At 55.5% G+C, this 18,304-nt stretch overlaps 3 protein-coding genes across 5 annotated transcripts; 2 read left to right on the top strand and 1 right to left on the bottom strand.

Moving 5' to 3' along the window:
• Positions 1 to 38: 38 nt before the first annotated feature.
• On the top strand, positions 39 to 4,988 carry LOC120500912 (neuronal PAS domain-containing protein 4-like). 3 transcript variants are annotated; one of them, XR_005627203.1, is made up of 8 exons: positions 39 to 1,854; positions 2,387 to 2,553; positions 2,650 to 2,786; positions 2,966 to 3,071; positions 3,212 to 3,458; positions 3,593 to 3,702; positions 4,122 to 4,311; positions 4,386 to 4,506. XR_005627203.1 is itself a non-coding variant. In XM_039706416.1 (8 exons), the coding sequence occupies exons 2-8, from the start codon at positions 2,505 to 2,507 to the stop codon at positions 4,678 to 4,680; spliced, it is 1,080 nt and encodes a 359-aa protein (XP_039562350.1). In that variant the 5' UTR covers positions 39 to 160; positions 2,387 to 2,504; the 3' UTR covers positions 4,681 to 4,988. The 3 variants fall into 3 exon arrangements, 2 of the variants coding, with proteins under 2 accessions (XP_039562350.1, XP_039562349.1); XM_039706416.1 differs by having other exon boundaries at positions 39 to 160; positions 4,122 to 4,257; positions 4,386 to 4,988; XM_039706415.1 differs by having other exon boundaries at positions 4,122 to 4,257; positions 4,386 to 4,988.
• Positions 4,989 to 5,013: 25 nt separating this feature from the next.
• On the top strand, positions 5,014 to 13,597 carry RRP36 (ribosomal RNA processing 36). Its single transcript, XM_039706419.1, has 7 exons — positions 5,014 to 5,232; positions 8,288 to 8,423; positions 11,312 to 11,378; positions 12,134 to 12,238; positions 12,361 to 12,435; positions 12,537 to 12,654; positions 12,887 to 13,597. The coding sequence occupies exons 1-7, from the start codon at positions 5,052 to 5,054 to the stop codon at positions 13,024 to 13,026; spliced, it is 822 nt and encodes a 273-aa protein (XP_039562353.1). The 5' UTR covers positions 5,014 to 5,051; the 3' UTR covers positions 13,027 to 13,597.
• Positions 13,598 to 15,247: 1,650 nt separating this feature from the next.
• LOC120500918 (transmembrane protein 121-like) lies at positions 15,248 to 18,278 on the bottom strand. Its single transcript, XM_039706428.1, is given in 3 exon segments — positions 15,248 to 16,772; positions 17,954 to 17,994; positions 17,997 to 18,278. Coding segments are annotated over 3 exon segments (1,002 nt in total). The 5' UTR covers positions 18,024 to 18,278; the 3' UTR covers positions 15,248 to 15,838.
• Between the last annotated feature and the right edge of the window lie 26 nt (positions 18,279 to 18,304).

Here is an 18,304-nt window from a genome sequence, read left to right as displayed (position 1 = left end):
AGTGGCTGATGTGAGCCACAGCCCTGCCTGGGGTGGGGAGGGGAAGCTGGGCCCCCCCAGCAGCACTGCCATGGGACACCTGCCTCCTGCCCAGAGCTGTGCTGTCCTGCAAGAGGACAGAAGGAAAATGCTGTACTTCTCGTGGGCTGCACTGCCTCAGGTAGGTGGATGCTCTGTAGCTTCCTGCTTCAGGGCTGAAGGTGCAGGGATGCCTGGGACAGCCTTTCTGGGTGGCACAAAGGGCTGTGCTCAAGCCCTTTCCCACCAACATGAGGCATCTGATGTGAAGAGGAGCTCCAGTGGCAACTGTAGTGGGTCTAGTGCAGAGAAAGCTAAGGAAGCACTCAGGGCTTTCCCTGGGATGGAAAGTCACACGGGGAGCTGAGATGGTGGTGGCTGCATGCCAGGAACCTGGGTGGCAGAGGGCCCAGGCTGTCTCCCCTGCCCTGAAGGCCGGCACACAGCCAGGGTCAAGTGCTCATCCAGCAGCACAAGGTTGCAGAGGTGCCTGGGCTCCTCAGCCTGCAGGAGGTGGCCAGTGCAGGCAAGTGGAGCAGTCTGGAGCAGTGTGAGCGCAGTGAAAACCCCGTGGCAAGAGAACAGAAGGCCCCACAATGGTGACAAGAGCTTGTTCTTCACACACTGGCAGCACCTCGCTGTGATAGGTGATGAGCATCATTGGCCTGGAGAGAAACAGGGTGTGCTGTGACAGCAGATCTGACTGAAGGGAGCAGCCCCAGCCTGGGCTCATCCTTTATGGTCCTTGGCACCTGCAGGTTACCAAGAGGACTTAGGTGAACATCTACCACGTGTTGTCCAGTGGCTCCAACTCCCGTCCTCTATCAGCTGCCTCAGCCACAGGCACTCTCTCCAAGCTGTGAAATAAATGGTGGAATTTTTTTTCCTGTGCACTAAAGCACCAAGCTTACTCTCCTTGAGCACCCAGAGTCCCTGTGCTGGGTTGTGTGGTGCTGAGCACAGAGGTTCCTCAATTCTGTCCATGAATGACTGTCACTGGGAGGAATCTCAGTCTCTGGGGCATTGAGGGGAGACAACAAGGCCCAGAAAGGCTCAGCAGCCCATGCCAGCTGCCTCTAGGAGAGCAAACCTTTGTGGGGGAGAAGTCTCCTCTGGGAAGAAAAGTGGTTCATCAGGGAGAGGGGTCACTGACACCCCACTCCTCTTAAAGAGTTCTCTTGGGTTTAGGGTGCTGTGGCTCTATCCTGCCTTTGCCAGGAACTTACTGCAGGCCTGGGCACACTGCTCACCACCTTGGTCCTGGTCTCTGCAGTGTATTTTCTTGGCTTATCAGCTCCTTCTCCCAGCATCCACGTCAGTCATCAGAGCTGCTGGAGGGCAGACTAGACACAGGATGTTCTGCAGGGCTGGCAGCAGCTGGGCAGATGTGTGCCCCGCAGGGACATCCCTGCTGCCTTTGTCACTGCCCCCTCCTGAGCGGCAGGTTTGCTTTAAAGACCCTGGCTTCCTTTTATTACTTCCCCTCTCAAATTTCAACTGGTTGCAAGGGCTATTTTTAGCAGCCTGCCTTCTAAAAATAGCCCCGAGCTGTTTGGAGTTGCGTCACAAGAGGTAATTCTCGCCCGTGAGTGGCTTGGCCTCTGCACCCCAGGAGGCTACAAAAGGAGGCCAGGAGCAGCAGGGTCAGCAGGTTCAGCCACAGCCCGAGGCGAAGGAGGCAGCGGTTCCCTGCCAGCGGTTCCCTGCCAGCTGCAGCCACCCCAGCCCCGGCAGCATGACCATCTTCTGCAGCCACTGCCACCGGCCGCTGCAGGCAGAGATGAGCTGCCTGCCCGCCAGGGCCAAGCAGGCGCCCGGCGCCTCGAGGCCGTTCAGGTGAGCTCTCCCCCACCTCCTGCCGTCCCTCAGGGCTGGGTGGCCTCCCAGAACCCGGGATAGCTGCTGTAGGGTCTGACGGCCCTTGCAAGGTGCTGACACCAGCAGCGGGACTGCCAGCCAGCACATGGGGAGGAGGTGTAGGAATTTGGAGGGGCAGAGGGATTTTAGGTGGTTTAGGAGGAAAGGTATATTGTACTGGGCTGGGGTGCACATTGCAGCACCGGATGCAGTTTCCATCCTGGTGGGGAGGTTGTGTCACATGGGCTCCCCACCAAAGCCCAGGTCATTGTCCAACCTGGTGCCCAGCAGGAGAGGCACCAGCCATACCAGCAGCATGTGCCCCTGGGTAGGCTTGAGCACCTCTGCCTGTGCCCACAAGGTTTGCTCTCCTAGAGGCAGCAGCAGCTGGCACGGGTGCTGAGCATCTCCACTCCATATCCCCAAGCTCGCAGTTCTTCCCACAATGACAGGCAGGGAATGCTGTCCCTTCCCCTCCCTGGACACGTGTCCCAGATGGCTGGCTTTGCAGGTCAACCAAGAGTGCTTCCAAGGCTCGCCGAGACCAGATCAACGCGGAGCTGCAGGCGCTGCGCTCCCTGCTGCCCATCTCTGCACAGGAGAAGGAGCGGCTCTCCTACCTGCACACCATGGCCCTGGTGTGCCTCCGGCTGCGGGGGGCTCAGCTGTTCCCTCCAGGTACCCTCAGCACTGCTGTACTCCACTCGCTTGGCTCTGTGTGGGGCACTGCCCCTCCCTCATCCAAGACAACACTTCACCCTCATCCCCCTGCAGGCTTGGCTCCTCCTACGGGACCGGCCCTTGGCACAGAACTACTCTCCCTGCTCCCGGGGTTTCTGCTTGTGCTCTCAGCAGACAGCAAGCTGGTCTACATCTCAGAGAACGTGACCCAGGTCCTGGGCCTCTCCGTGGTAAGGCCTGCTCACTGGGCATTTACTGTCCCCGTACCCATCCTGGTGCCTTTATTGCCTGCCCAGCACGCTGCCCCAGCGGATGCTGGGCTGTGGCTCCAGCAGGCTGTGCACCCACAAAGCCAGCCAGGGCCCACTGAGACAGGCACAGTCTCTGAGGGCAGCCCTCTCTTTGTCAGGTGGAGCTGCTCGCCCAGGGGGACACGGTCTTTGACATCCTGGATGGGCGAGTGGGAGAGGATGTGCACAAGAAACTCCTCCTTGCCCGGGAGGAGCCTGGCAGGGGTAAGGGAGGCCTTGGCTGGCATCTCATGGATCTTGCCACCCTGCTCTGGCCCTTGGGTGTGATTCGAGAGCAGGCCAGCCCTGCTGGGAGCAGAGTGAGGGAGCTCCTGCCCCACTCTGAACGGTGTTTTTCCCTGCAGAAATCACTTTTGTCAGCGAGATGCGCACGTCCAAGGCCTTCCGGCTGCAGCACGGCGGGAATCGGGTGGTGGCAGTGTGCGGGCGCTTTGTGGCCCTGCGCTGGCCACCCTCCCCCTCCACCACAGCCTTCCTGGCTCTCTGCACACCCCTTGTGCAGTCTCCCACAGATGGCGAAGCTGCTTCCCAGGATGATGTATTCCAGAGCATGCATCTGCTGGACATGACATTTATTGATGTCACCGAAAGGTGAGGGGTGCCTGCTTGCACCACAGCCCCAGCTGTCCATCTCGGGCAGCAAGAATCATTTCCCTTCACCAAGCCTGTGTATGGGATGCAGGCTCCGCACAGCACTCAGTCCCCACTCCCCTTGTCATCCCCAGTGTCACCTACCACCTAGGCTACCACCGGGAGGAGCTGGTCGGTCAGTCGTGGTACAGCCTCCTGCACCCTGAGGATGCTGACCTGGCGGCTGCCCAGCACAGGGCCGTGGGTGAGTGTCATACCCGGGAACGTGCGTGCTGTCCCCTGGCTCCATGGTCTGGTTATGCCTGAAACGTGGCTATCCAGGACAGCAGCGACAAAGCAAATTCAGCCCTCCCTGCTGTGACCCCTTGCTCCAAAAAGGATGAGGTGGGGAAGTGGTTACACATCCATACACTGTCTATAAGTGGTTTCCAAGCTGAGGGTGGGCATCCACGGTATACAAAAGAGGGACAAGCACACCTGAGCCCCATCTCTTTGGGAGGGCAGGACTGCTACGGATCTGACTCTGCTCTGTGTTGATTCTGTCCCGCTGGGGCCAGACTAGTGGCCGGCGGCAGAGCCCATCGGGGCAGCCTGCGGGGCTATCCGGGCACCCTGGGGCCGTGCCCTGCTGCCGGCTCACGCAGTCCCTTCCCTTGCCCGCAGCGCTGGGGCCCGGGGCCGGGCCGGCAGCGGGGAGCGCCGTGCTGCGAGTGCTGCGCAAGGACCGCGCCTGGAGCTGGCTGCGCGTGTGGGCGCGGCGGGACGGCGGCTGCATCACCTGCACCTGCCGCTGCCTCAGGTGAGCGGGATCTGGGGATGGGGGCTGCATCACCTGCACCTGCCGCTGCCTCAGGTGAGCGGGATCTGGGGATGGGGGCTGCATCCCCTGCACCTGGCGCTCAGCCCCTTACGCCGTGTCCGTCGCAGGGAGGAGGAGGCGGCCCACCTGCGCTCCCGGCAGCCCCGCGCTGCCGTCCCGCCCGCGGGCCGGGATCTGGGGCGGCTGGCCGAGCAGCTCCGCGCCCTGGCCGACAGCCTGTCGCCGCCCGCCGCCGCGCCCTGCCGCTGGGCTCGTCCCGAGGAAGCCCAGGACGATGCCTCTGCCTGCCTTGGGAACTCCGTGCTGCACCCTCCCAAGCTCCTTCGGTTTCCTTTCGAACAGAAGATGGGGTGCAGCGTTCCAAGTGTGCTCTCGCAGGTGTCGAGCGCTCAGAGATGCTGACTCCCCTGGGTCTGCTGGCTGTACCTTTTCTAATGCAGGCCACTGTGTGTAACCACACAGCCTTTCAGCCTGCTGCTCGCTTCTGGCAGCTGCAGCTGATCCACTCGGAGGCCGCGGAAAACCCTCGTTCCATGCTCTTGGTGCTCGTGTGGGAAACTTTGGGCTGCGATAAATCCGGCACCAGGACACTCAGTCCAGCAGCGCAAGGGGATCCTGCACTTAAAAACACTTATTGACTGCTTAGTTGGATATCGCCAGGGCCTTTGTGTACGTGACCCGTTCCGCAGGAAGGAAGGATTTTTGCTATTGCCGCTGCCTGCGCGTGCTCCGCTTCCGGTTCCGCCGGTGCCGCGCGGGCCGTTCCGGGGGCGATGGGGCCGGGACGGGGACAGGGACGGGGACCGGGATGGGGACGAGCCGCTGCCGCCGCAGAGGGCGAGGAAGAGGCGGCCGCGGAGCAGCGGCTCGGGAGGCTGGAGCCGGCGGAGGAGAGCTCTGGCTCCAGCGACGAGAGCGACGACGGCGGGAGCGTGGCGGGGGCTGGCGGGAAAGGTGAGGGGGAGCGCCGCCGGGAAAGGCGGAAAGGCGGCAGCCTCAGCTCCCGCCGCTCGCCCGGTGGGAAACGAGCTGCCGGATAGCTCGGTGCCCCCTCCAGCCCCTGCCTCCCTCCCTGGCCTGCCCGGCCGGGCAGCTCAGGGTCGGCAGCAGGGTTTGGCTGGGGCTGGGCGAGAGGTGCCTGAAACAAACGCGTGTGGGGACCTGAAAGATCACCTCAGCCAGGGAACTGCACCCCTGCCCTGGCAGGGACGCACCTCGCAGCGGGCAGGTTGCTGTGGAAGGTGTCGCTGTTCGGGGACAGTGCTCTGTGCCGGAGCCTCACAGGACAGGAGAGGGGACGAAGCCCGCCATGCCCGCTGTGAGGGCTGAGGGTCAGCGTGGGCGTTCTCATCCACTGCTGCAAACACAGTTTGGGTTCCTCGTCTCAGAACGATCCCAGTGGGAATGAAAACCTTACAAAATACAAGACAAAAGCCCCTGAAAGGAATTGAGGGAGTGGGCGTTGATGTTAGCTGCAGGCACAACACAGCAGGTCACGGGTGTGGAGTCACTGATTCCTCATGAATGGGTCTCCAGGGCGTGGCTGTGGGCAGGCACATCTCTGGAGGTGAGCTTTGGCAGTGGCATTCAGGTGGGCAAGATGCCTCGCCCTCTGTTGCAGGCACTTTGTTTTCCTCTGGTGAGGAAATGGTGAGCAAAGCTCAAAGAGAGGATCACCGACAGACACCCTCTCCTTCCCACAGCTGGATGGGAATGGGAACAGCAGTTTTGCTTTTGCCATCTGTCAGGGCACTCTGTGATCTTGTTTGTGGAGCAGGAGGAGTTACATTGCAGTCCAGCACTGATTTTGTCTCAGCAGGGAAGGACTGGGCAGATATCAGGTATTTCTTGAGGCCATCTGTTCTTGCATCCTGGACACTGATGTGCTCTGCAGGTTGTACAGCTCCCTGCAGGGTCAGCTGAGAAAGCACAAGGTGTCCATGTGCCACAGGAGTCTGTGGGAGGAGAGGGAACACGAGGAGGCTGTGCTTGAGAGCAGGAAATGCCCCTGTTATCAGCAGGTAACAGTAGCTTATCAAGAGGTGCAAAAAGAAGGAAACAATCATCAAAATAATGGATGAAGGGAAAAAATGGAGGAGGGAAAATTAAATGGACAAGAGAGACAGCAGAGAACAGGTAAGTTGTATTCTAAGAGGAAAAAAGGAATGAAAAAAATGGGGAAATTAAGTCTTCAGGAAAGAATGCAAGGAACAGCTGAGACAGCAGAGAACAGGTAAGTTATATTCTAAGGGGAAAAAAGGAATGAAAAAATGGGGAAATTAAGTCTTCAGGAAAGAATGCAAGGAACAAGAAAAATAAGCTAATCCTGCCTTTTTAACCAGAACCTTTTCACACACACACTTGCCAAATCTGCTGCCCAGCAGTGAATACCTGCTGGGACCATTCACTTCTGCTCCAGAACATGCTTCTTTTTTTACAGTGATGTTTTTATCACTGTGAGTGGTTAATTAATCTCCTAGAAATAGGCAGTAGGATGTATTTTGTGGACTGATACTACCATGTGGAAATCATTTTCCCTATTAGGTTTCAGGTAGTCAGGTTTGGTCTCCTGTACCAGTGGTAAAATACTTTATCATGGAAACCCTGCATGCCTTTGCTTTGTCTGATTTATACCAAGTCTCCTTTTGGCATCATTTTATATGGTGTCTTTGTCTCATTTTCATTGAAGTCCCTGCCATTTAAACAGTATTGTTTTGGAATTTCAGCCAAGTGGAATATTGGAGTGCAAGTGATGGTGCCTTGACTTCATCAAGTGCTGAGAGTATCTTCCTTTTTTTTAATGCTTTATTTGTCCTTTTGACTGTCCTTGTTCAGAATTTGGACTGGGGGGGGGGTGTTTAGAGGAAGCAGTGCAATGAAATCATGCTGTATTCACATTTCCTTTGTCCCCTGTGCAGCAGACTGGATAGTCACTGTTCCTGCATCCCACCTCAGAGCACTAATGAGCGTCATCAGAGCAGAGTTCCTGAGCATTCAGAACAAGCAAAATGAAAACAATTTACTGAGGCAGCTCTTGGCTGTGCCCATTCTGTTTTCTGGATGATGAGAGTGGTTTCTGAAGGTCTTGGTTATTGCCAGGATGAGCGTGCTTGGGATGAGTCCATGCTCTGAGCCAGTGTGACTGACCTCATGTTGCTTCCAGAGTTTGGCAGAGCACATGCAAACCTTGCTCAGTGTTTTGTGTTTGTGTGGGAAGGGTTTGGGAGTGAGTGGGCTACAAGAGCAGCTTGGGGGGCACCTGGCCAAGGTATCACAGGCTGTGATGGTCCCTGCTGGCCACGGTTGGTGTGATTTGTACTGCAGAGGCTCAGAAAGACCACGTGCCTATCACTGCTCAGAGGTGCTGAGCAGGCAAACACCACCTAAGTCAGTTTGCCAGGGCTTTCCCTTCCAGAAGGGACACAGTGCAAACCCCTCCTTGCCCTTACACAAGAGTGGAATGAGTATATCCAAGTGCTGACTGAAGAAATGCTTTCAGTTGTTGGTTCTGAACATTTAGAATGTAAATCTAGAATAAAGAATAGTATGATAATAGAGATGATAATATTTTTGCATTCTGATTGTAAGAAGCATTAAAGGTTAGTGACACTAAAGGGTATTAAAGAAACATTAAAGTGGGAAAGTCAGGACTGAGAGGTGACCCCTCAGAATTTGCAGTGCCCGGTGTAGAGCTCATACTGCTCTTTGTACCTGGTAAAAACTTTGTACTGGTCTCGTGTGTGCTGTTGAGTGGAGAGAGAAGCAAAGACACTCTGGGGAGAGGGGGAGGCTGCTCTGTTCTAGTGGTAAAGACTGAAGTGATCAGTGGGAGAGGAACCAGAGGCTGAGAGATGCAGAGGTTCCTTTCTGCCGTGCAGTTGTACAAGGATGGCACCACTATGCTTGTGTCACTGTCTCAAGCTCTGAGGCATCCCTCTTGGTGGAGTTTGGGGGTGAGCAGTGCCTTGAGAAGCTGTTCAGTTCAGGTGTGCCCTGTGCTCTCTTCCAGGTCACTCTGACATGTCTTTTGAGGAACTCCTGCAGGTGCAGAGTGATACCAGAACAAAAGTGAGCAGGAAGGTGCCTGGTGGGAAGAAAACTGCAAAGCCTACCAAAGCTACACTGAAGCAACAAGGCAAAAAGGGGTAAAGAGGCTCTTTTGTGATCAGAAAAACGTGTATGTGTGCTCTCTGCATTCCAGAAATTACACTGGGAGCTCCTCACAGCAGTGATGTTGCCTTGGAGCTGGCATAGATCTCCTTTAATGTACTGGACAATAATGCCTGTCACTATTTCTTCATTAGGGAATGGTCTGGTGCTGTTTTGAGAGCTCTTAATAGCCTGTTCTCTTCAAATCCCCAGCAGGCACCTGTCACTTGACAGTTAAATTGGCACTCAATGCCTTTATACCCTCTGTATTAAGGCACTTGTAACCCTTGGCATGGTGTGCCTCTCAGGCTCTGACAGTGTCCACTGTGACCTGAATAGCTGCCCTGCTGGTTCCTAAACCCCTTCCAGCTTATCAGTATCTTCTGCCTGGCTCTCACTGGCTGGAGTTACAGTCACAGACAATTGTTCTGGAATTCCATTCATCCTTCTGTTGCTGTTTCATCTGTGGCTTGTCTGTGCTCGTTTTCCTTTTTCCCCTCTCTACAGCACTTGCCATCACAGACTTTTTCCCATACCCAACAAAACAAAAGCTATCGTACCTTTTTACAGTTCTCCACAGGCTTCCACTGGTAACAGCAATACCCTTACCCCTTATTTGCAGTAATTAGTAGTTTTCAGTCCTCAGAGTGGCACCCAAGTGATTTGAATGGGTTTCCTCTGTTACACTGACACTCCCTATCTTATTTCTGAATCTGTGCTCAATGCACAAGCAGAGAACACAAAATACATTTCTCCTGCACAAAGCAGAGAACACAAAATACATTTCTCCTGGCATAAAGAGTTGGTTAGGATAATGTTTCTGCTTGACTTTTTACCCAAGACTCTGGGGGATTTTGTGTAGTGCTGCAACATCTCTCAGTGTCTCTATTTCTGCCACACAGTTTGCATAATTCTGCTTTTGTTTAATTCCTCTAATCCTTTAAGTAATGTATTGCTGTAAATCCCACATGCTTTTTCTCTCGTGTTTTTGTTGTGGAAGTGAGCTTCTTAAAGAAAGAAAGGCTTCAGGAAAATCCCCTGGCACTGAGCTGGCTTCAGCAATGACTCCAGTGCATTGTGCAGGGTTGTAGCCTCAGTGGATGTGAGATTACACTGAGCACTGCCCTGAGAGGGATTTGGAAAACTTGTGCCTGTGGGGTTGTGGCTGGCTGGGGGTGCTCTCAGCAGCTGCTACTGCTCAGCTCCTCTCTATCACCTGTGAAAGGGCATGGAGAGCAGGTGAGGTCTGGAGGGAAGCCAGTCTTTAAAGAGGGCAGGAAGGGAGGACTTTGGAAACCACAGACCAGTCCTGGAAAGGTGATAGAGCACTTAATTCTGGAGGCCATCTCTAAGCATGTGGAAGAAAAGAAGGTTTTTGGGAGTGGTCTGTATGGATTCACCAAGGGGAAATCATGCCTGACCAATCTGGTAATCTGGCTGGGTGGATGAGGAGAGAGCCACCCTTCACAAGACTTTTCACTTCAGCAAGACTTTTGACACTGACTCCCTTAACATCCTCTTAGGCAGGCTCAGGAAGTGTGGATTAGATGAATGCTAGTGAGGTGGGTTGAGAACTGGCTGAATGGCAGAGCTCAGAGCTCATCATCAGTGGCACAGGGTCCAGTTGGAGGCCTGTCACTGGTGGTGTCCCTGGGGTCAGTACTGGCTCCAGTGTTGTTCAACTCTTTCATCAGTGACCTGGGTGAAGGGGTCAGGTGTCCCTCAGCAAGTCTGCTGACAGCATAAAGCTGGGAGGAGTAGCTGGTCCACAGAGGGCTGTGATGGCATTCCATGAGATCTGGACAGGCTGGGCAGCAAAGAACCTCCTGGAATTCAGCAATGGCAAGTGCAGACTCCTGCAGCTGGGGAGGAACAACCCCAGGCAGCAGCACAGGCTGGGGTGAGCTGCTGGGCAGCAGCTCTGCAGAGAAGGGCCTGGGGATGCTGCTGGACAAGGAGCTGTCCATGGGCCAGCCATGTCCTGGGGGACAACAAGGCCAACAGGATCCTGGGCTGCATTAGGAGCTGCAGTGCCTGCAGGTCAGGGAGGTGATCCTGCCCCTCTGCTCAGCCCTGGTGAGGCCACTCTGGAGTGCTGTGCCCAGTTCTGGGATCCTCAGGATGAGAGAGACTGGAGCTCCTGGAGAGGGTGGATCCAGTAGAGGGGGAAAAAAAAAAAAAAGAAAAAAAAAAAGATTAGGGGGCTGGAGCATCTCTCCAATGGCAACAGGTTGAGGTAGCTGGGACTGTTTAGCCTGGAGAAGAGACAACTGAGAGGGGACCTTATCACTGGAAATATGTAAAGGGAAGGTGTCAAGAGGATGGGGCCAGGCTCTTTTCAGTGGCACCCAGTGACACAACAAGGGGCAATACTGAAACACAGGGAGTTTCACCTGAATATGAGGAGAAACATCTTCACTGTGAGGGTGACTGAGCACTGGAACAAGCTGATCAGTGAGGTTGTGGAGTCTTCTTCTCTGGAGATGTTTAAAACCCACCTGTATGCAATCCTGTGAAATCTGCTCTAGGTAACTCTGCTTTAGGAAAGGTTCCTTCTACCCCCAGCCATTCTGTGACTTCATGAGAGGAATAATCAGTACAACACATTTATTAATGCAGGTGGTGGGTTTTCACTTGATAGAGTGGAGCTGTTCCAGGTTCTTTCCAGGGTTGTTTTAACTACATATTGATATATTTGGTTGTTGTAGCCTTCTGTGGCTTTTGACTGAGCCACCCCTTTGCTTTCTCTATCATGGTAAGGACTGAGCTGGGAGAATCTGTTGTGCAGTAATGTTCTTCTGAGGGTCCAAATGACCTCCCAGCATATTAGCCTGGGCCTCATTCTGACATTTGCTCCTCTTAAAGACATTTTTCTTGTTTTCAGGCCATTGGAGATGTCAGCCAAGAAGCCTGTACCTTTCCTGCGACAAGTTGTCCCTGTTAGGAAGAAGGTGAGTGCTGCCCCTCCCCAGCTCAGGACTTGCCTTAGTGCTGCTGGCAGGGCACACACTTGGGAATGGGGCTGCTGCAGGTGGCACAGGCTACTTCTAGAGGACAGGGCTGGACCACTGGGGAGTGCAGACAGTGACAGTGTTTCCCTGGGGAGAACAACGGGTGGGCTGGAGCAGCTGCAGGTTAACTTGAGAGTTTGTGACACAGATATTTCTAGAAGGTGCAGTGATAGCCACTAATGACAGTTCCACTGCAAACCATGGTCATTGTTCAGTACTAATCCCAGAAGTTCAGATGTCCATCTACTTTCCAATGTGAATGTAACTTTTGACTTATCATTGCTGGATCATCAGAATATGGTAATTTCCACAGTTAGAGACCTCTTTTTGTCCTGCCCTTTTTCACAGTTAATCTGTGAAAATCTAGATAGGTTTGGTTCCTAAATCCATCACCTTGACAAAACATATTCAGCCAGCTCTTGGTCTGGGAGTTGCAGGTGTTTGACAGCAGCACTCCTGCTGTTATTCTTGGATACTCCTGGGTGGCAGACTCACATATGGAGATGTCTGTGCATGACAAACTTGATGCAGGCATGACTTTGGGGATGCCACCTTGACCATCGTACTCGATCTTTACCAACTGCAGATATTTCAGTGGTGGGAGCATAACATTGCTGGGGAAAAAAATTGGCTGTTCCATGAAGGGAGAGTAACAGGGTAACACTGGCTACAGCTCTTGCCTTCCCTGCTGACAGGTCCAGAGAGACCCTCGATTTGATGACCTTTCTGGAGAGTATAAGCCTGAAATATTTATGAAGACGTACAGCTTCCTGGACAGCATCAAGAAGCAGGAGAAGGAGGTGATGCTCTGGGCCTGTCCTTGCCTGGAAGAACCTTGCTTGGCAGGGGCTGCTTTTTCAAAGGCTTTTTGCAGTGGAGGGGACAGGCAGGCAGTCATGCAGCTTTCTGCTCTCTTCTTCAGATGGTTCAGAAGCAGCTGAAGAAATGCCGGAACGTGGAACAGAAGGAGAAACTGCAGCGGCTCCTGAACCGTATGGTGAGTTCAGTGCAGCATCTCCTCTCTGGGAGGCACTGGGAGAGAGGATGTGTCACCTGAGGTCTGCCTCCATGCTGACACAGGCCATCCTTTTTGTACAGACACAGCAGGAACAGGCACAGAAGAAACAGCAGAAGTTGAGAGAGAGGGAGCTGTCTTTGAAAAGACAACAGAGGGAATTGGCCAAGCAGGGAAAGAAACCCTTCTTCCTAAAGAAATGTAAGTACTGTGAGCATGCTGCAGGAAGATCTTGAGGGAGTACTGGAGGCAGGAATTCAAGCACTGGGAGGAAGGTGTCCATACTATTCCACACAGCAGTGGGGGAATTGTTCTAGTGCTGGTACTCAAGGGAGAAGTTAAGCCTGGACCAGGGAGGGAGAGGTGAGAAGGGGCTGCTCTGTAGAGATGTTTTGGGCTTCAGTTTAAGACTTAACTTCCCTTTCCTCTGCAGCTGAGAAACGGAAATTGGAACTAGCTGAGAAGTATGCAGAGCTGAAGAGGAGTGGAAAGCTGGAGAGCTTCCTGAACAAGAAGAGGAAGAGGAATGCCATCAAAGACAAGCGCCATCTGCCCTCACAGAAGAACTTGTGACTGTTGGACAGTCATGCTGTTGTCTGGCACTGGCTCATTCTGCCTTGGCCAGGCCTGGAGGATGGTTATCCCTCTTCCCAGGATCTGCCTTCCACTGCACAGTGATGCTCTAAGGCAGCAGAGTAGGGGCTGAACTGAAGGAACTAAAGGTTTTTTGTAGCTGAAGTATCTGCTTTGCTTGTGGTTTAGATCATGCCTGGGTGGTGACAAGTGTGTCATGCAGATGCTGATGGTGATGACAGCTGTCTTTGCCCTTGCACCTGCTCATTTCTAACTCCAGCAAGGAAAGCGTGAGTCCTGCCCTACACTGCTGGCTCTACTCCAGGTTCTTTCAGACTTCCACTGAGGCAGCAAAGGATGTGGGACAATCCCTGCTCAGAGCAGCAACCCTGACTTCAGATCAGGTTGCTCAGAGCTGCTTTGGTGGGAGCTGGTAATGTCCAAGGACAGCTGCCTTCACCTCTCTTGGCCTCTGCTCTACTGCTTCAGGTTCTCAAGATGGAACTTTTTGTTCCCTCATCCAGGAAACCTGCCTGGTGTTAGTCCACAATCATTGTCTTGTTCTCAGTGAGGTGCCTGGCTCTGTCTTCTCAGCAGCTTTGTCACAGGTCTGAGGGGTGGGTGGGACAGGGGTGCTGTGAGGTCTCCCCAAAGTCTTTTCTTCTTAAGGGTGAATAAATCCTGTTTCCTCAGCCTTTCCTAGCAGTGCTCCAGTCTCTGACACCTTTCACACACTCAGCTGGAGTCAGCCCAGACAGCCAACAGCTGTCTTTTGGTGGCCCAGCATGGATCAGTATCTGAAGTAGTCTCACAAGAGATGAGGAAAGGTGAGAGGATCACTCCACGTGGGCTGTTCCTGGTGATGCAGATCTAGGTGAGCTGGCCTTCCTCATACATGGGGCATGCTGTGACTGCTTGGGATCTCTCCTTCAGAGCAGCTTGGTTTCTCAGGGTCATCTCCACAGGGTTATTAGTGCTTCTAGGAAACTGATCCTCTATGAAATAAAGTACCTGTTTTCCTTTATTTCCTTTATTCCTAAGGTCAGTCAGTGCCTCTCTCCAATATCCCACCAGCCCTCTTGTTTCTCCTTGTTCCTTTTTTCCCCTGTCTGCCATGGCTGTGGTGACAAGGGGATGGCTCAGATCACCCCAGTGTGACAGGACAGTGTGCTGGGAGAGTGCCTGAGCACAGCTGGGCTGTGTGGGTGGCCATAGCTGTTTGGGGCCTGGGGACAGGCCTTGCTGGGAGCAAAACACGGAGCAAGGAGCAGGTCAGCCAGCCTGAGGGTGTTGCTGAACCACTTACCTCCACTGTAGTTCCTGTGGGTGATGCAAGTTCTGCTCTGGTGAGAGGACTTAGTGGAACTGGGGGAGGGCAGTAGACATGGCATGTGCCAGCTTGGCTGGAGACCTGCTGCCAGGGCCTCGCTGAGGGGTCACATGGCACTCCTCAGCATTCCTGAGCCCCTGTGTCCCCATCCCCTGCTGCTTGTAGGTCTGGTGCACCCCCAAAGTGGTCCTGCTTTCCCCTCCTGCCCCTCTGGAACTAAAGGTCTTTTTCCTGCTGTGGCCTGTGCCTGCCTGCAAGGAGGACATCCTCGCTGGGATGTCACTGCCTTCTGCTGAGCAGTGGTGGTGCCTGCCAGCGCCTGGGCCCAGCAGGGGAAGCCCTGGGGCATTTCCCAGCTCAGCCAGGACTGAGGTGCCACGCAGGGTATTGAGCAGGAGGCAGCATCACAGCACCAGCTCCAAGGGAAGCAGATGCTTCCAGCATCTCCAGAGCTTCCTACTGCTGGGGAGCTGCTCTTTCCAGTAGCCTCCCAGCCTCAAGCAGTTGGCTTATTTTCCTTGTTTTCAAGGTAATTTGGGTAGATGTGCACTGGTGTCCCTCCAGCTGGAGTGTGAGGACTTGCTGTGGGTGTCCCTGGGCATGGCTGGTCCCAGTTGCTGTGACTGCACTGGTTGCACAGGCGGTGGTGGCTGACAACACTGCCACATGCCCTGTCAGTGACACCCTCAGAGCCCACCAGATGCTCACAGGACCTGTGGGCCAGGAGGAATGGCTCCAGAGCCAGTGGCCTGGGATGCTGTCCCCAGCCCTAGGGGATCACTGAGTGAGCCTCTCCACACGCTCTGCAGCTGAACAGACACCCAGTCACACGAGGCCCCCAGAAGAGTGGGGGGGATCTGCCTGCTGGCAGGGACACAGACGTGAAAAGGCTGCAGGGCTCAGGTCTTTTATTGCAAAGAGGGAGATACAAAAAAAGGACAGTCACCCCTTTTTGGGTCCCCCCAAGCCTGCAGCTGGCTGAGAGGGGTGACAACAGGGGGAGGCCCAGGCCTTGCTCCCCCTGCATGGGGACTGGGCTCACACAGTGGGGAGCAGGCTGCTGCCAAGGACCACACTGGAGCCAGGGCCAACCACAACAGAAAAGTGTGTGACCTGCCGTGTCCCGTGTCACCCTGGCTGGCCAGAGAGCAGTGCTGCACAGGGAGCACTGGTAGGGAGCCTTGCACCGGGTAGGGCTGCCTGGCCCACCCAGACACAACTCACGGCAGGCGGCCCTGGCCTCGTCCCCTGCTCCTCTGTCTTACCAGGTGGGGTGCTGAGGTTCCAAACTGCTCTGCAGCCTTACAGAGGCTGCTGTGGGGGCCCTCGCCATGCGCCCCTCGGGGCCCTGAGCAGCTTCACCCAGGGAAGGAGGGAGCAGGCTCGTTGCCCTCTGTCCAGGCAGGGAGCTCCACAGCCTGCCCCGGGTTTGTAGGTACGGCCGGGCACGGGGATGCCCGGGCTGCAGCTCCTGCTGGCTCGTCACGTGTTGTCCTGGGCCAGCTCCTCGGGGCAGGCAGGCTGCTCCCGGGCCTTGCGCAGCCCCGCGGGCGGCTGGGCCGGGGTGCCGTGCTGCGGGTCCGGCCCCGGCGGGGCGTGGTGCTGGTGCCGCTGGTACTGCACAAACATGCAGACCTTCATGCCAATGGCCAGCATGTTCTTGCCCATGAAGATGCTGGAGACGCGGGCATCCCTGAAGAAGACCATGTTGCTGCCTCGGATGAAGATGGTGGCGATGTTGACGGTGAGCATGCTCAGCATGGGGTACAGCATCATGCGGTGCGGCACGATGCCGATGCCCTGCATGCTGATCTCGCACAGGGACACGCACGGCAGCACCAGCAGCAGGATGTAGCAGTAGAAGAACATGATGCCCTCAGCCCAGAGCGGCAGCCCTTTCTTCTGAGGCTCCCACAGGTTGGCCTGGATGTCCAGCACGTCCAGCATGTCCACAATGACCCAGAAAAGGCGGTTACGGAGATCTTCCTTCTTCTTGAATGTTCTGACATACTCCATGTGCTCTGTGGCCACCAGCAACACGTAGAGAGCTGGGATGCAGATGGAGAGCAGCAAGGTCAGCGCTTTGCGGGCGATGAGATCCAAGCTTTTCCGGTCAGCTTTATAATTCTGGTACACAAAGTAGACTTTGATCTCCAGAACGAAGACGTACAGGAACCAGAGGATCATGGCGTATCCTCGCTTAGCTGTCTTTACCTCTGCCCCAACCCAGATGGCCACATAGCGGAGGACCAGCAGGAAGCATATGTCACCCACCGCCACCATGACACAGATGCCCAGCTTCCTGGAGCCCTGGCTCTGCTCCACCAGGTAGGCATCCATGAGGACGAGGCTGGTCATGATGAGCACTGTGGAGAGGCACACATGGGGCTTGCTGACAGGTGGTGGGGGAACCATCCTGCACAGAGGAACAGGCAGGGTCATCAGGAAGCTGCTGAGATTTCCTATTCCCACCCTCGGGCCCCCCTCTGCCACCCTCTCCTCAACAGCTGTGGATGGCTGAAAGAAGGGAGGGAGCCATTCATAGATTTCTCCCATCCTACGTGCCTGGCTTGTTCCAAACCTGTGATTGCTAGCCAAAGAGCTCCTCAGATTGACCAGGCAATCCTGGTGGCATGTGCTGGCTGAAACCCAGCTCCTAGGAAGCACATGGTGGGGCAGGCTGGATGCTTGGGACACTTCAAGCACTTGGGATCCCACTGCCTTTTCTGGTAGCTCATCACACTGACTACCCTCTGCCACCAGGAAGGATACATGCCTTATTTTCCATGGGATTTCCCAGCCAGTGGTACTGCTTATACTTTCCCTCTACAAGACTAGACCTATGTGTTTAACCCAAGCAGGCCCTTAAATGCTCTGATCCAGGACCGCTCTTTTTAGTCTTTTTATTTTCATGCACAGCACAAGATGAAGCCTGGCTTTTTTTAGCCTGGCTGTCTTGTGGGGTAGGAGGGAAAAAATTGGCCCGATATTCAGTTTCCTTCAGGTTCACACCCCCCCAAGAGCTTTGCCTAGAGCTATTTGCCAATGCCCACCCTGCCCCAACACCATAAACCGAAAGCAAGGAAAAGCAGCACGAGCCCAAAGCTCCAGGACACAAGGAGCTCTGCAACAGGCCCTGAATTTCTGTGGGATATTCAGCTTTCCTGGGCTGGGGCAGAGCAAAGCACTGTCCCCAAAAGCAGCCTGCCTGCCTTGTGCAGACTCCCTCCCCCTGACCAAGCACAGCTGCGGGCAGCTGCCTTCAGAGGCAAGGAGGGAGGACAGAGCCGGGGCCTCACCAGGCAGAACTTGGCAGCTGCTCTGGAGGGGAGCCAGCCCCCCGGATGAAATGGAGGAGGAAGCCGGGCTGATGACTGCGTGGCACGGCGCTGCACGAGGGCTGCCCACGCGGAGCCCGCCTCTGCCACGCCTGGGCTGCGCACCATCCTGCTCATCCGAGGGGCAGCGTGCAGGCGGCACCGGGGCACGGAGCGAGCGCTGGGCAGCGGGATGGAGGCCGCACGGCTAATGGTCACCCCTGCACACGGCTGCTCCTGCTGCTGACACTGATGGCACAGGGCCCTGGGCACAAGCTACCTGAACTCCTGCTTTTTGGCTGAGGGAGCAGGCGTCCGGCGCGGTCGTGCATCCCTGGGCCCAGCAGCATCCTGGCACGTTGCGGGAGGCAGCGAAGCCTGAACCTGTCAGACACAGGTGCCTCTCAGGGGGAGCCATCAGGGGCCGGCGGGCATGGGGGGGAGCCCGTGGATGTGGCACAGCTGGAGCATGCCACACGGCCGGGGGCTCACCCGCCTGGCGCCTCCACGGCGGCTGGAGGTACCCCAGGCCCCGGCTCGGCACGGACGCCCGTTCCGGGGCCCGAGCGGGGCCGCCCCTCCGAGCTCCGTGCCCTGGGAGCGCCGGGCCCCCGGCCCCGCCCGCCCCGAG

The sequence above is a fragment of the Passer montanus genome, unplaced genomic scaffold, assembly GCF_014805655.1.
Source record: "Passer montanus isolate IOZ18808 unplaced genomic scaffold, ASM1480565v1 scaffold192, whole genome shotgun sequence".
Taxonomy (NCBI): Eukaryota; Metazoa; Chordata; class Aves; order Passeriformes; family Passeridae; genus Passer; species Passer montanus.
This window is presented reverse-complemented; position numbering and strand designations above follow the sequence as displayed.